This window comes from Diabrotica virgifera, chromosome 5, assembly GCF_917563875.1.
Source record: "Diabrotica virgifera virgifera chromosome 5, PGI_DIABVI_V3a".
Taxonomy (NCBI): Eukaryota; Metazoa; Arthropoda; class Insecta; order Coleoptera; family Chrysomelidae; genus Diabrotica; species Diabrotica virgifera.
In genome coordinates this window covers 34,633,941-34,652,381 of record NC_065447.1, presented here as the reverse complement: position 1 = coordinate 34,652,381, position 18,441 = coordinate 34,633,941, and the positions used below count along the sequence as shown (strand labels likewise).

Sequence of the window (18,441 nt, the reverse complement as noted above, 5' to 3'; positions counted from 1 at the left end):
AATAAATTGGCAAAGTGTTACAACATTTTTGGTACTGAAAAAGAAAACATTTTTTTTTAAATAACAATATTATTATGACATTGTAATGCCATTTTAAATTTGCGTTCCATTGTACCTTTGTACGGCACTAATTTTTTGTCGAATCCGGCATGGTTATTGAATTTCTACCTGTAACACCTGTAATGCAAAAATAAATACCTCCCTTATAGTTAATTTTTTAAATTGGCGCATAATTTAAGCTTGTATTTGAATTAAATTGAATAAAGTATATTTATATACTCACACCCGGAAAAAGAGCACTATCTCAAAAGCGTTTAAAACTGTTACAAAAATGAGAAAATCATTTTCAAAGCCTCAAAAAGTGGTCTTATGAGTAGTCAGAAAAATCTGAAAAAATTCAGGCTAATGTATTAATGTCACCAAAACTACTTCTGATAGTTTTTGAAAGAAAAAAATATTGGTAATACAATATGAATTTCAAACGATGTAAAATGCTTACGGAATAGTAGAGCTTTGTGCAGAAAAAATGCATTTCACGCTTAGTTAAAAAAAGAACGTGCTGCGATTTCGCTCTCAGTGAATTTTGACTAAAGAATCATTAAAAAATAAGTTGACGCCGGAAAATTCCCAGTGACAAGACCTCCCACGATAACCCCCCTTCCCGGGAACCGTGTGTCGCTTTATAGATAGCTTCTTTAAAGAATCAATGAATGTCTCCTTGTCTGTGTTTTATGTATACTAGTTCCTTTATCTCCGTTCTTTGACCTATTATAAAGTGCCATTTTTCATTTTGTAGACCAATCATGTTCCATTTCCTTCTTCTTTCATGTCTTTTTTTTGTTTCGTATCATTACCTTTTAATTGTCCTATACTTCTTGTGTCTGTTTGACATGTATTTCAGGTAAGCTTCTTTATTTTCTTTACATTTTTCTTTAATTTCTGTGAAAAAACCATGCAATTCTTCGCCTTGCGGACAATTTATTTTTAATTATATTTCTTTCGCCAAGAACTGCTTTAGCTGTGGTTAAGATATTTGACTTAATTTTCAACTAGCTCTACTCCATCCGCAGGTGTCCACACCACCGACTACACCCATACTTTTGTCTGAAGAGTCTAGTCCAGTGATACTCAACCTGCGGCCCGCGGGCCGCATGCGGCCCTCTAGCGTTTTTTATGCGGCCCGAAGGCTAACTAAAGGGCCATGTGATGAAAGTATTTGTCAAATTGTACGTGTTTTTCAAATTATTTGATAGTGTGCCGAAGTATTTAAGCGTGTTTGAGCGTGAGGCAGACAATTTAATGACTTTAATTTTAAATTATATTGAAATTTTTAAGAACTCTGATTAAAATGCAGGGTATTATTAACTTTTAATAATAAATTATTAAAGTTAATGAATAAATATTCATTTTAAAAATAATCAATATTTATTTACTACATTGCAACGACCCATTTAGTAATCACAGGGAAAATTCAGGTCCGGATTAAAAAAAAAATCAAAAATAATTGTGACCTTGAAACAACACCCTGTATATTAAAATTTTCAAAATTCGTCTGCACATTTGAAAAGAGCAGAAAACACTAAGTTTAATTGCTCATTAAGTGCTACATTAATTTTGAAAGTAAATAAAAATTTTTGTTTTGAAAATTCGAGTACTTAAAAATTTCGACATAATTTCAAAATTAAAGTCATTGAATTGTTTGTGCAAAAAATGGAAGCTCCATTAAAGCTCTTTTCAAATGTGCAAACGGGTTTTGAAAATTTCAATATACAGGATGATGTTTCAAGGTCACAATGGATTTATAATTTTGTTTAATCTTGACTTATATTTTTTTGCGATTAGTAGTTGGTGTGTACATGGTGTAGGTGTGTAGTACATGTGTACCAAATGTCAATCAAATATACAAAGTGGTTCTAAAGTTATGGGCCCAGAAAGAAATGGGCAAAATCGATAAATCACCCTGTAACTCGGTTATAAAGTCGGTGGAGCAATCAATTGTATATGTCTAGAACCGCCTCATTTAACTCTATTCACCATTCAAGTATTTCCGGTTCCCAATGAAACACCCTGTATACTACTTCATCTTGATTGCGGCCCGCAAGCTGTGGCAATAACTACTATGTGGCCCAGAAAAGAAAAAATTTGAGTATCGCTGGTCTAGTCCCTTTGTCCAAAGAGCTGCCTCATAGATAGACGGAGAGGCAGCGCTGAAAAATCTCTTTGAATTTACTAAAGCTAAATTTTTCACAGTTGATTACTGTGATTGTGTAGAGAAACATACTGCGGTCGGTCAAGCGAAACGTAGAACAGGGGTTACTGAGAGGGTATCAAAGTTGCTTTTCTACGAAGGTAATTAAATCCATTTACTAAGGCTGAAAATCAGTACACACATTCTAAATTGAATATAAATAAAAGTTATTATAGTTGGTCAGCTGTATGACGGGACAGAGCCGGTCGGTCGGCCCCAATGAATGTACAGGGTTATTCACTATATTTTGACCCCCTTGTAAACTGCTTTATTTACAGAATTAGAAAAAAAATATAAAATACAAAAGTTATTCGATTTTTTAATTATGATTTTTTGACATAATATATATCGTACTAGTGACGTCATCCATCTGGGCGTGATGACGTAATCGACTATTTTTTAAATGAGAATAGGAGTCGTGTGCTAGCTCATTTGAAAGGTTATTCAATTCTCTATACAGTACTATAAACATTGAGATCATTATTTATACAGGGTGTCCAAAAAAAATTTTAATTATTAATTAAAAAATTAATTTAATTTAAAAAAAATTTTTGGACACTCTGTAATTAATCATGTTAATGTTTATATTACAAAAAAGAGAATTAAATAACCTTTCAAATGAGCTAGCACTCGACCCCTATTCCCATTTAAAAAAAATAGTCAATTACGTCATTACGCCCAGATGGATGACGTCACTAGTATGATATATGTCAAAAAATCATTATTAAAAAATCGAATAACTTTTGTATTTTACATTTTTTTCTAATTCAGTAAATAAAGCAGTTTACAAGGGGTCAAAATATAGTGAATAACCCTGTACATTCATTGGGGCCGACCGACCGGCTCTGTCCCGTCATACAGCTGGCCGACTATAATAGCTTTTATTTATATTCAATTTAGAATGTGTGTACTGATTTTCAGCCTTAGTAAATGGATTTAATTACCTTCGTAGAAAAGCAACTTTGATACCCTCTCAGTAACCCCTGTTCTACGTTTCGCTTGACCGACCGCAGTATGTTTCTCTACACAATCACAGTAATCAACTGTGAAAAATCTAGCTTTAGTAAATTCAAAGAGATTTTTCAGCGCTGCCTCTTGGACTAAGAGGAGAAACTCTCTGGTAAGGTCAATGATGGTAAGGTCCAGATAAATAGGTCTGGTAAGGTCCAGATAAATAGGACCACAGCAGTTTTCTCAGGATTAAATTCATGTGACTAGTCCCAGCACCACCCTTCATCACTTAAGCCCAAATGCCGCCTGAGGCACTTCGTGTTTTATCTCAAGAAAATGTCTGTCAACCAGCAACATTATGTTATTAGCGGCATTCTCAATATCCACCTTTTCATATAAAAATATTGCTATGATTTTTCTCATGAGGATCTTTCAGTGCGTCACAGTTTTTCGATTTCTTTCTAAAGTCTGTTTTAGACTATAACATAAAATGATATAAGAAAATGGTATACTAAATTTTGTCACAATGTAAAACAGGAAACAAAATCTGTTAACGAAAAATGTTATACAAATTAGAACATGTCCTATTTGATAACAATTTTTAGTACACAGGCATGCGCAGTTAGGTTATTTTCGTTATACTGTCACATTGGTTCTTTTAAGGTTAACTTTTCTTTTAAGAAATGTTGCAATGGAAGCAGCTGATAATAATAGAGTTTTCTTATCCATCATATAAAATAATATATCTTTGTAATATAAAATATCAAATATAAAACTAACTAGTTAAATGTTGAGAAAAATGAGGTTAAAATATTCTTAACAGAAAATAAGAAGAAGAAAATTGAGGTTAACAGTACATGTCTTGTACATGTACCATCACAAAAATATAAAAAAGTACTTTTTTAGCATGTAATGCGCAGAATCACATAACATATTTTGATACCAAAATGTGACAATGTAATACACAAATATTCTTGTATTAATATTGTACACAATCATTTCATGTAAGTTTTTGTTATACCATTTTCTTATATCATTTTATGTTATAGTCTAAAACATACTTAACGCATTAAATTGCATGTGACAGAAAAAAACGCACGTCGGTGATTACATTTCGTCGGTGACATTTATAACATTTATTCTAGTTGCCAATAGATGGCGCTATAATCGAAAAAAAATTATTTACCAATTATATAATATATCTACGAATATAATCTGTTCAATTTATAAGACTATACAAATCAAAGAAAATACCATTTTATAAATGCAATAAAAACAATTGATTTGATTTTATGCCAAATTGCAAATAAAATGTGACAACTGTCAGATTTAACTAAAATGTCATGTCACTAAAATTTATATTATCACGGACTTACCTTTTCTTCTATCATTTGTGACGCACTGAAAAGTGCTCATGAAAAGAAGCATAATATTACTATATGAATCAAATTTGTTAAATTTTAATTCTTATTCAGTTATACATTCACAAATTAACTCCTTATGGTTAAATGAAGCTTTTGTACTCACCTTATATATTCTACCCTTGACAACAAAAAGTTCAATTAAGGTGGGAGTGTGTTCAATAGCAGCATCGATATAACTTAATGCCTTTTCAGTCTGTTTTAAAAAGTCAAAATGTTGTGCCAAATAATAGTAAACCCACAAAAGAGCACTAGCCGGTTCTTTGGGTCCGTTATTAACTTCTAATTCACTGTATTTTCCCACCTAAAAACAAACAGATAATATAATCTTTCGTACAAATTACATTTTAGAACTAGAATTTACATTTAGAACTAGAATAAAGCAACATCAAATATATAGACAAAGAATTGGATGACTCACAAACCACCAAATTTTGGCCTAGACCTTTCGTTATACCGCCAAAAAATATGACGAAAGGTCATACAAAGATATGTCATAATATGTCCTCAGAGGAAAGGCAGACTTAAAAGGAATAAGACCCTTAATACGAAGATTATGATTACATCGACATTAGGAAAATAAGGGACATACAAAATTAATATGACACAAAATTAAGAATTATAATGATGATAACTGAGATAAATAGTTAATTCAGCAGTTGCGTTACTGATATAAGTGATAATAAATGTATTATTATATTTCAAGGATTATATTGACTATATTATATTAGTTGAAAGCAATATTGAAGAAAAGTAATGGATACAAAACTACAGAGCACCCGAAACAGGCAGCACCACATGGTAGTAACTAAGATACGAGACGAAATAACAAAAGAAGCCTAGAACGGAAAACAAAAAACCAATTAAAAAAGAGACAATTAATATACTAAGAAACAAAGAAATGACGAAAAAAGTAAATGAAAAACTTAGAATAAAAGACACAGAAGCCAATAGTGATTTAAACAACCTATGGAACAACTATAAGGTTCTACTATTGGATGCAGCTAAGGAAGCATGTGGAACAAGTAAAAATGACTCAACAAAGAAACAGACAGCTTGGTGGCCCGAAGAAATAAAAAAGCAAGTAAAAGTGAAGAAAAAAGTATGGAAACAATATCTGAAAGAAAAAACAACGAGAGAATTTTAATAACTAAAAAATGAGCGAAAAAAAAAGGTAAAAATATTAGTAACAGCAGCAAAGAGAGATAATTGAGAAAAATTCGGAGATAAAATGAAAGAATATAGCAAAAGGTACAATAATTCAGCTATTCTACAGAACACTGAATACAATAATAACAAAAAAACATGAAATATATAGCATTAAAGTTAAAATGGAGGATTAACAAAACAAATAGTTAAAAGAAGACAACAATACTTTGAAGAACTATTAGCGGATATAAACCAAGACGACATGAATGAAAAACAAAATAATACATTGGAAAACAACGCAGAAAACTTTATAAACGAGAAAGAACTAGAAGAAGCAATAAAAACTTTGACGTATGGAAAAGCACCAGTAGTGGGAGCACGCAAAATAGAATTTTATTTTGCTGACGTCACAAAACAAAATTTATGCAGATAAGAGGATCAAGAGAAGAACTTAATATAGAAATTGTAGGTACAAAAATTGAACAAGTTAAAATATACATGCGTAAATGTAAGAAATAACCGACAACGCGGAAATCAGTCACTCATAATAATCAGAACCCACATCCAAATGTTAACCAAGCACCAACTTCACAGTATCAGAGTCAACAATCACAGTACCAACAACAGAATGGAACCCAATCCTATGCCCAAGCAGTAAGATCAGGAAATCAAGTAGCTGACATAGAGTCTCAAGTGAACTTATTCTTAAACGAATTTAAAGCAATGTTCACCCAACTAATGAATCAAAACAGCATGATCCTTACCACGCTAACAACATTAATTAATAAAATTCATTAGATCTGTTCGAATAGCCGAGTGGAACTCAAATGGTTTAGCAAACCATAAAGCAGAAGTAATCCAATTCCTAGAGGACAACAAAATAGACATCCTCTTTGTATCCGAAATGCATTTCATAGAAAGAAGCGTAATTAAAATACCTCAATACTCAGTCTACAACACTAGTCACCCAGATGGAACAGCCCATGGAGGATCCGCAATAATTATAAGGAACAATATACAACATCATCAAATGCTGGAACATAAAACAGATAAGATACAAGCAACAATACTTAATATAAATGCCAGGCCTTGGGACTTCGAAATTGCTGCAATATATAGTCCTCCTAGACATAGAATCACAACTGAAAAATACGAAGAACTATTCAACAAGCTAGGTAACAAATTTATTGTTGGAGGTGATTGGAATGCTAAGCATACGAATTGGGGTTCACGACTCATTACACCAAAAGGCAGAAGCCTTTTGCATCAACAACACAAACTGCACCTACTTATCGATGGGACAACCAACATACTGGCCATCCGATACAAATAGACTACCAGATCTACTCAACTTCTTCATCCTAAAAGGAATTGCAGCAAACTACACAAACATAGAAGCAAATTGGGATCTCTCGTCTGACCACACACCAATCATAGTAACAATCAGCACCCACATAATCAAACGAGGTGAAATACCCAAGTTGACTTCCCCTAAAACTAATTGGTGTGAATTCAAGTACCAGCTTGACACAAATATAAATCTTGGAATCAGACTAAAAGAAAAAGATGACATAGATTAAGCTATAAAAACTAAGCTACTTCACCTGCCAAATTCAGCAAGCTGCATATCGAGCTACACCATCAACTCCAAAGCAAGAAAACACAAATACCACTCCGAATTATATTAAACAACTAATAGTCGAAAAACGAAGAGCAAGAAGTAGATGGCAAAGAAGCCACAATATTAATGACAAGCACGAATATAATCGACTAACCAGACAATTAAGAACAGCGCTAAATGATGCACGCAATGCCACATTTGAACACTACATTAGTACATTGTCTAAAGAACATCACTCAATATATGGAAGGCAACAAAACACTTAAAGAGACCTACAGAACACAACCCGCCAATTAAGAAAGATGGTACTTGGGGAAGATCAGACCAGGAAAAAGCTTCAACATTTGCAGAATACTTAGCTGGTATTTTTAAAGAACACCAAGCAGAGAATATTGACGATGGAAACTTAATAAGAGACTTCCTGGATAGTGCTTGCCCTATGACGCCCCTAATAACACCATTCAGTCCATCAGAAGTTAAACTAGAAATAGAAAAATTCAATAACCACAAAGCACCTGGATTTGACCTAATAACAGGATTAATACTGAAACATCTTCCGAAAAGAGCATTGGTCATGCTAACTACAATATACAATAATAGTGCACTCAGACTGACATATTTCCCAATCACATGGAAATTTGCGCAAATAATAATGATTCACAAACCGGGTAAACCTCCAAATAAAACATCATCCTATCGACCAATCAGCTTGTTGCCGACAATGTCTAAGATCTTCGAAAGACTACTACTCGATAGACTTGAAGAAGGACATTAACCTAGATGTAGAAATACCCACACACCAGTTTGGTTTTAGAGAGAGACACTCCACAACACAACAGACTCATAGAATTATAACAAAAATCCTTACTGCTATTGAGGAAAAAAAATATTGCACAGCGGCATTCTTAAATGTAGAAAAGGCATTTGATAGAGTATGGCATACTGGACTCTTATACAAACTCAAAAGTATTCTTCCAACCCCCTACTACCTAGTTATGAAATCCTACATTGAAGATCGTTACTTCCAAGTAAAATATAACACAGCAACTTCCACATATTTTCTTATTAAATCAGGCGTACCGCAGGGTAGCGTCCTGGGTCCTCTCCTTTACCTATGATTTACCGCAGATATCCCAACCACTGAAACAACCCAAATCTCAACATTCGCTGATGACACCACCATAATCGCTGTCAATGAGGACCCCATTATCGCGTCTGCACAACTGCAAAACCACCTTGACCAATTGGGAACATGGCTCAACAAATGGAAGGTGAAAGTAAATGAAACGAAGTCAACCCAAGTTACATTTACAAACCGAAAGGATATATGTCCAATAATAACATTAAATGATACACAATTACCAGTCAGCACACATTACCAGAAGCCGCACATTCAAGACACGAAAACCCAGATCAACATCAAAATACGACAAATGAGCTGGCTTATTGGTCGAAAGTCAAAACTCAATATTGAAAATAAACTGCTCCTGTATAAAACTATGATAAAACCAATTTGGACCTATGGTGTTCAACTCTGGGGTTGCTTAAAGCCATCAAATATCAAGATAATACAAAGAGTCCAATCAAAAATATTGAGGATGATATTCAACACACCCTGGTATGTAAGCAATAAAACCCTACACGAGAACTCAGTTACACCTTTGGTAGAGAAAGAAATTCAAAGGATCACAAAGAGCTACCTTGATGGACTGAGAAGTCATCTAAATGATGAAGCAAGACTGCTAAACACTCCTCCCGAATTCGCAAGACGACTGAAGAAACTATGGCCAACAGATTTAATAAATTAAATAAATATATTATGATCTAATGTAAAAATTAAAATAGGAGAGTTGCCACAGGGCAGCTTCTCCCTCGTGTAGTTAACATTCAAACTATTTACTTAGCTTCGATGAAGCAGATTGTAAATTAAATATGTAATAATAAAAACATATCATCATTCTCTTTGCCTTATCCCTATGCGGGGTCGGCTTCCCTAATTGCATTTCTCCACACAATTCTATCTTGGGTCATATCAATGTTAATCCCCTTTACCAACATGTCCTGCCTTATCGTCTCTTCTTTGGTCTTCCTCTCCTACTCCTTCCAGGAATCTGCACTTCAGCTATTCTTCGTATTGGGTGATTAACATCTCGACGTTGAACATGACCAAACCATCTTAACCTATGCTCTCTCATTTTGGCATCAATTGGTGCCACACCTAGACTTCCCCTAATATACTCATTTCTAATTTTATCCTTCTTTGTCACTTCACTCATCCATCTAAGCATTCTCATTTCCGCCACATGCATTCGTTGTTCCTCTTTCTTTTTCACTGCCCAACATTCAGTTCCGTGCATCATAGCCGGTCTTATGGCTGTTTTATAGAATTTTCTCTTCAACTTCATTGGAATTTTTCTGTCACACAACACACCACTCGCTTCTTTCCACTTCATCCATCCAGCCCTAATTCTACTGCATGCATCTCCATATATTTCTCCATTACTCTGTAATACCGATCCTAGGTACTTAAAACTATTGCTTTTCACAATCATTTCCCCATCCAAAGATACCATTTTATTTGTAGTAACTCCATCTTTAAATGAGCACTCCAAATACTCTGTTTTTGTCCTACTAAGTTTTAAACCTTTTTCCTCCAGAGCTTGTCTCCACTGTTCCAGTTTTTGTTCTAAGTCTCTTTCACTATTTCCTATTAACACTACATCATCAGCATACATTAGGCACCATGGAATACTACCCTGTAGTTTCGATGTTATCTGGTCCAAAACTAATGAGAATAAATAAGGACTAAGCACCGAGCCTTGGTGCAATCCTACTTTCACCTGAAATTTATCAGTCTCTCCCACACCTGTCCTAACACTAGTCGTTACTCCCTCATACATATCTCTCACAATCTTTACATATTCGCCAGGGACTCCTTTCTTATTGAGAGCCCACCACAGAATCTCTCGAGGAACTCTATCATATGCTTTCTCAAGATCAATGAATACCATATGAGCGTTGGTCTCTTTATTCCTGTATTTTTCCATCAGTTGCCTTACAATGAAAATTGCATCTGTTGTTGATCTGCCCTGCATAAAGCCAAATTGATTATCGGATATTTCGGTTTCTTCACTTATCCGTCTATCAATTACTCTCTCCCATATTTTCATGGTGTGGCTAAGTAGTTTTATAGCCCTGTAGTTTGTGCATTGTTGTATGTCTCCCTTGTTTTTGTAGACAGGTACTAATATACTGCTTCTCCATTCGTCTGTCATTTGTCCAAATTCCATAATTCTGTTAAATAGACCTGCTAGCCAACTTTTTCCTGTCTCTCCCAATGCTCTCCATACTTCCCCAGGAATATCATCTGGTCCTACTGCTTTTCCTTTCTTTATTTTTTGAAGCGCTTGAGCCACTTCCTCGTTTGTTATTCTGGTAACCATTGCTGTTACTGTCTCCGTTAATTCGACAGGCTGTCTGTCAAATTCTTCATTTAATAAACTGTCAAAATACTTTCTCCATCTCTTTTTGACATCCTTTTCGTGAATTAGTATTTTATTATTTTCATCTCGGATACATCTAATCTGATTAAAATCTCTTGCTTTCTTTGCTCTCTGTTTGGCTATTTTATATATCTTTGCTTCGCCTTCCCTGGTATCAAGTTGATCGTATAGGTTTGAATGCGCTTCTGCTTTAGCTTTTGCTACTGCTACTTTCGCTTCCTTTTTGGCGACCATATAGTTTTGAAGATCTATATCCGATCTGGTTTCTTGCCACTTTTTATATAATTTTCCCTTCTCTTTTATTTTTCCTTGTACTTCATTTGACCACCACCAAGTCTCTTTATCCTCAAACTTCTTTCCTGACGTTTTCCCAAGTATTTCAATAGCCGTCTCTCTAATAATATTGGCAATTTTTCTCCAAATTGTGTTAGGGCTTTCTTTCGTGTTCCAACATATTGTTTCTACTATTCTTTTCCTGAATAGACCTTCCTTCTCATCTTTTAGCATCCACCACTTGATTTTCTGTGGTCCTATCCGATATTTGTAAAAATATCGATATTTGTAAAAATATACATGTAATAATAAAAACATATACACACATTAAATGTAGTAATAAAAGGAGAAACGGAATTTCTAGAAGCAGAAATTAATATTAGAGAAAACGCTACAGCTGTGTCATACAATGAACAAAAAATTTATATGTGAAAAAGAAATATCACGGGATACAAAAATGAAACTTTATAGATCTGTTCCGACTTTTGGTAGCGAATCATGGGTACTAACGGAACGGCAGAAAAGAGCAACAGGGTATAGAAATTAAGTTTTTAAGAAGAATTAAAGGTGCTACCAAAATGGATAGAATAAGGAACACGGATATAAGGAACGAATAGAAAATAACTTTCGTCTTAAAATAACCCAGATTATTAAAAGTCGTGGTTTTGATGCGAAGAAAGAAATTTTTTATAATTTGTTTAAAAATTGTTATAAATAAATATAGACTGGGAGATATTATACAGAAGTTCAGCCACGATTTTCTAAGTCCTGCCTTCTGCAATGCTGGAAAGGTAGACGATGTACTTACAATCTGTGGAAACATCCACAAATTTCCTGTGACATTTTCCTGTAAAAATTAGATTTTCCCAAAAAATAAAAATAGGGTTTTGCCATGAATTTCTAAGTCCTGCCATATCCGTAGATAGACAGGATACTATCGATTTTACGAAGAAAAATTTTTGGGCAGGAGGGTTACAAACGGGGTAACGGAGTATATATGTATACAAACATGTAAGGAAAATAATGAAATTTTCATGATTTTCTAGGTCCTGCCAACTAAATAAACTAAACATATTTATTTCAAAATGATCAAAAAAAATATTGGCATGACGTCTCCTAATGTTTAAGTATACTTGTCCCTTGGAAAGTTCTGCGGAAAATTTTCACCCTGATTCCGTGATTTTCTAAGTCCTGCCTTTAAAAAGTTATAATATTCAAATACAATCAATACCTTTTCGGTACTCGGCAGGAAGGTTAAACGGTTCTTGTAAGACGGCAGGAGTCCTAGATTTGTAAGAAAATTCGTGAAAAAGTCAACGATTTTCTGAGTCATGCCATTTTGCATATGTTTCAAGAATCTTAATATAAGTCTATTTACAAAGAGGCAGGATGGTTTTATGGTTATTTTGTATACAGGGTGGGGCATTAGTGTGAGAAAGTCCAATTACTCGTTTGTCGTAAGATATACGAAAAAAGTTATTTAGGTAAAACCTGTGCCACAGATAGGACTATAATTTAACACTATTTTCTAATATACAGACAGGGCTACCCGTTTCCACAGGGTGACAGAAACTTATGTTTTTTTTAAATGGAATACCCTGTATATTTTTCCATTTTTGGATTCTACTCGATGTTCTCTTTAATAAAATATAGTGTTTTGAAATATTATACGAGGTAGTTTAAAATATAATTACGTTTTTTTGTTAATTTTGTAGGAACATTCACACCCTATACATATTGTTAGTGATTTGATATCCAAACTTCTATTAATTTAAGTTTAAACGATTTTTAATATAGTCTACTATTGCCAGTTATTAATAGTATACCAAAATTTTAGTATACGGGGTTGGTTGAAACTCGGAATGAGTATTTTCTGAGTTTTCTTACAAGGGACACCCTGTATTTTAGTATTATAATAAAATGATATTTATGGTACCTTTTTATTTGTTAAGCATTTTCTATACCATATTTATATATTAATTTCGGCAGTAAATTGATACAGATAAAAATGTTTTATGTGCATTAATCACACTCGCTTCTTGTGTGTGCGGACTTCTATTTGTTAGCTGTATTTTATTTTCATGAAACGTGTTTTACGTTTCATGTTTTATGTTTCATGATTCCTTGGTGTGGGGCCTCTCGAAGATAAAAAAGTTTCACGCACATGAATCACACTCGTTTCATTGGTGGGCTGACTTCTACTATTTATTTAGCAGGATTTTATTTTCATGAAACGTGTTTTACGTTTCATCTTTCTTTGGTGTGCGGCTTCCCTAAGGCGAGCCGCACACCAACGAAACATGAAACGTAAAACATTAAACACGAAACGTAAAACACGATTTATGAAAATAAAACACAGCTAACAAATAGAAGTCCTTAAAATTCGCCTACCAATGAAACGAGTGTGATTCATGCTCATAAAACATTTTTATTTTCGGAGAGTCGCATAAATGGCCCAACGTCTATTTGTTTAGCAGTGTTTTATTTCCATGAAATGTGATTTACGTTAAATGTTTCTTTGATGTGCCTAAGGGAGCTAAAGCTCTTTACAGATGGCGCGTAGTAATTTGTTTTTTATATCTCAAGAACGCTTCCAATTCGAAAGACAAAAACTGGTCCGCCTTTTTTTCTTCCAGAGATAAATCGATTCCATCAATTGCGAGTCTCTAGTACCGGTCATAGGAATCTTTTTTGTCTTTTCCTTTTAGGTATTTTTGACACTAGATTATTAAATTGTGGGGTATTCTAGTACTAAAAGGTACTCCTGCTTTAAGTCAGTAGGATGCACGGTTTTCTGGAAAAATCCATTTTAAAATTTTTCGTTTGTTGAATTTGAAAAACTTTTTAAAAAAATTAAAAAAATACGGTGTTTTTGCCGACTTAAAGCAAGAGTAACTTTTAGCACTAGAATACCTCATAATTTAATACCCTACTCTCAAAAATGTCTAAAAATTTAAAGACCAATAAGTTATGAGATAAAATATCCGTTGATCTACCCAAGACGGATGCCTATGACCAGTACTAGAAATTCACAATTGATAAAATCGATTCATCTCTGGAAGAGAAATAAACGTAGCAGTTTTCGTTTTCCTAAATAGAATTTTTCTAAATTCTTTTAAACTCAAAAAACCAAAAAACGAAAAATTTTTCAAATCGATTTTTCTAGAACACTGCGTATTCTTCTGAGTTAAAGCAAAAGTACTTTTTAGTACAAAACTATCCCAGAATTTAATAATCCAGTGTCAGAAATGCTTAAAAGTTAGACAGAAAAGTTATTCGATAAAATATCCGTTTCCGTACCCAAAACGGACCCCTATAACCGGTACTAAAAATTGACAATTGATAATTGACATTTGACAATTGACCTCTGGAAGATAAATAAGTGTACCAGTTTTCGTTTTTCCAAATAAAAGCGTTCTGCAGCTATTTTAAAGAAACTAATTACAAGACTTCGATATGCTTCTTCTAGACGAAGCATATCGAAGTAGAGGTCGTCCGCCAACCAGATGGTCTGATGACATCAAACGGGTCGACAGAAACTTGATGCAGACAGCACACAGCACAGGACAGAAATGCATGGAGAAGACTGAGGGAGACCTATATCCAGCATTTAATAGATCCGGGTTGAATTATGACGATGATAAAAGGCGATGACAAGACGCCATCTTTAAAGAGCTCTAGCTTTCCACGGAGGCATTTTTGAACTAGGTGAATTGAAGTAAATTTTCTTAAAATTATCTGAGGAATCTCCGGTTTTCGTTTGTTATGAGAGCTTCTGGACACCCTGTATAATATAATGGGTAGGTAAATTCCCTACTATAACCAAAAAATTGTAAAAATTGTTTATTTACTTTTATTGCGTTTACTTAGATAAAATATGATCTAATCACTTAAAATAAAGATGTTACAGTTTGCTATTAGATTTGAAAAGTGTGTAAAAATTCCGAGACATTATTCAGGAAAATAATATTTAATAGGATACGATTGTTTTAATGATATACAAATTAATTTTTTGTATTATTCATCTTTGCGGTTATCCTGCCAAGTTGTAAACGGTTTTAAATTAGTGTTTTTTAAGCATACTCGACATGGTATGACTCAGAAAATTGTGGTGATATGAATATGTTTGTATAACACCCTGAAATAATTTTACAGACACACAATTTAATTTTTTATACGAAATAACTATACAACCATCCTGCCTCTTTGAAAATAGATTTATATTAACCTTCTTGAGATATGTGCGAAATGGCATGACTTAAAAAATCGTGTAATTTTCCACGAATTTTCTTACAAATTTTTTAACTATATATAGTAAAAAAGGTGTAACTAAACATCCTGCCATTTTGAATAATGTCTACTGAAATTATTTATTTTACAACAAAATTTATTTTATGACTTAGAAAATCACGGAACCAGAGTGAAAATTTTATACAGAATTTTCCAAGAAACAAGTGCAGTTAAACATTAGGTGACGTCATGCCAACATTTTTTTGGTCATTTTGAAATAAATATGATTAATTTATTAAGTTGGCAGGACTTGGAAAATTATGAAAATTTCATTATTTTCATTACATGTTTGTATATCGGTCAGTGTTACCAGATCTCCTGTTTTAGCAGGAGATCTACTGTTTTCATACTTCTCCTGTTCTTCTGTTTTCAATCTCAAATCTTCTGTTATATTTTCCACTAGAATATGGTATGTTGGTATTAAATTTGAGAGATTATCTAGCGTTATCAGACAATAAGTTTAAACATTTGTGAAACCTGAATTTAAACTTTGTTCATGGAGACAGTCCATCACATTCAAGGCCATTAATTAAATAATTAATGATTTAATTAATTAAGCAGTAATTAATAGAAGTGAAGCAAGACAGTCCATGACTAGTTTCTGACTGATTCGCATACGCAGTTCCGTTTTCAAGCGCTTGAAAACGGAACTGCGCATGCGAATCAGTCAGAAACTAGTCATGGACTGTCTTGCTTCACTTCTATTAATTACTGCTTAATTAATTAAATAATTAATTACTTAATTAAGGGCCTTGAAAAATAGCCGTAAGATAGTTATTTTGTTTAATTTAACTACATTTTATTGTTTTATTTAAAATTATTAAAATCTCCTGTTTTCTCCTGTTTTTTTATGTCCTATTCTACTGTTACGAAAAATTTTCATCTGGCAACACTGATATCGGTATACCCTTAGTCCTTTTGCAACCGTCCTGCCCAAAAAATTTTCTTCATAAAATAGATAGTATCCTGTTATTCTATGGATACGGCAGGACTTAAAAATTCATCGCAACCCCCATTTTTTTTTTCATGGAAAATCCAATTTGCACAAGAAAATGTCACAGGAAACCCGTGGATTTTTCCATAAATTGTAAGTATTTTTTCTAACCTTCCAGTATTGCAAAGGACAGGACTTAGAAAATCGTGGTTGAACTTCTGTTAATATCTCCCAGTTTAATAGGAATATATTTCGGTAAACTATTTAAGATAGTACATTGGAATTATATTATAAACAAGTTTCAGCTTGTGGATATGAAATCAACCTTTTTGTACAAAAGCCACCCCCTAAAATAAAGCATTCTGCAATAATAAACGTATACTTACAGTTTTTAGTGCTTCCACATATTGTAATAACAAATTTTGAATAATTTCTACTTTATGTTTGTCTGAATACAGGCTCCTCAGGTCCACGAAGAGAGGAGGAACTCCCTTAGACAGAGCCTTCCTCATATACTTGTCCACTAGAGTTTTGAACTGTTCTCCTGTGGCATAATTCAAAGGCAGTCTTCTAGGCGGCATTGCTCTAGGAAACTTTTCCAAATATTTAGTATAAAAATCTACGATATCTTGAGGATTGGACAATTGTTTAGCGTCTATTAATTTATTATAATAATTTGTGTTTTCGGGATTTCTTTGGATGAGTTCTTCGTAACAGGTTGTCGCTTTATCAAATTGTTTTAATAAAAGACACAGTTCGCCTAGCTTTTCCTTTAAGGTTAATTTGTCGACTATTTGGTTTTGTGAGGCTTCGAGGTGTTTGAGGGCTTCTTTCAAATCACCGGATTCTTGGATGACGAGGTTCTGGTATAAGAGAAGTTCACTGTGTTCATAGTCAAAACTGTTTGCTTTCTAAAACATAAAAATAAATTGAATGAGCCAAAAATTGAGCCAAAAAAAAGATGGTGTCGTCACTTCGGTCTGATTGACACTCTGTCTATGATAATATATATTGTTATATTCCTATTTGATATAAGAAATAAAAGTCTATAGTTATATTTAAAATTCAAATAAAAATAAAGGTTTTCGTTTTTCTCGACCGCGGGCATGTAAATTTGGAACACCCTGTATAAAACAAATTATGTATAGGTAGTTTTTAAGAAAGTGTTTCGGAGAAGTGTTTACGAACCCCAGGAACAATACGACTCAAGTAAACAATTAGAGTGATGTTTAAAAAGAAAGTGTTCGTGGAAAGGTGTGAATAACCACCGATAATTCATATTCTAGCAAATAAGATAATAGGTTATTAAATTTGTAAAGAGGGTTAATGTGGAAAGTAAAATTGAAATGGGGAATATTATTTTTTCTTGAAATCCATTAAGATATTTAGAAAAAGGAAAGTTTGTGTTGGTAAATACGGATAATTGAAAGTTGCTTGGGATTGGTTGATTTTTGAATGCTGGAAGGGGTATTTTGGAAGTAGGAGAATGAATGAGGAATGAGACTCAGGAAGAATGTTTTGAGGGATCGAGAGGCGAAGTCCAGTCTTCGAGAAGAGTGACAAAAAAGTGAAACGCCGGGTTGGTTAGTTTTGTCTTTAAAAAAATAAAAAGTAAGATATCGTGGAACGAGTGATAGACCGAGTCGAGATAGTATATAACTCCTTGAGTCTAGAGTATCCCGGTTTAGTGGAAGTGTTTGAAAAAGGTAGAACACGGCATCAGGAGAAGGCAGGAACGAGGGCTGTACGAGGCTTAGTTTTCAAAGGAGCAGAGGCATTACTGGAAGATTGGGACGAGTCTTTGGATCGCAACCCAAGCCAATAGGAAACGTGTTTTGTGTGAAGACATTGTCAAATCATCAGTAAAGGTCAGTCTATTTTGTTATCGACATGAATGTATGGTTTGTGTATTAAATAACACATTGAAAATTGAGCTACACAATCACTATAAAAATTTCATCAAACCTCAATCAATTTGTTACTGATAAATCATAATAGTTCATTATAAATAAAATAAATTTGGAGACAAAAAGAAATAAGATTCCCATTTA

General features: G+C 33.5%; 1 protein-coding gene across 1 annotated transcript in view; it reads right to left on the bottom strand.

The window, feature by feature from the left end:
- LOC114343449 (N-alpha-acetyltransferase 16, NatA auxiliary subunit) overlaps positions 1–18,441 on the bottom strand; it is a 504,210-nt gene that overhangs the window by 465,210 nt on the left and 20,559 nt on the right. Inside the window, exons 5-6 of the mRNA XM_050652366.1 lie at positions 16,777–17,301; positions 4,727–4,924 (exon numbers count right to left, since the gene is read on the bottom strand). Coding sequence (XP_050508323.1) covers positions 4,727–4,924; positions 16,777–17,301 — 723 coding nt within the window. The remainder of the gene's footprint in view (positions 1–4,726; positions 4,925–16,776; positions 17,302–18,441) is intronic.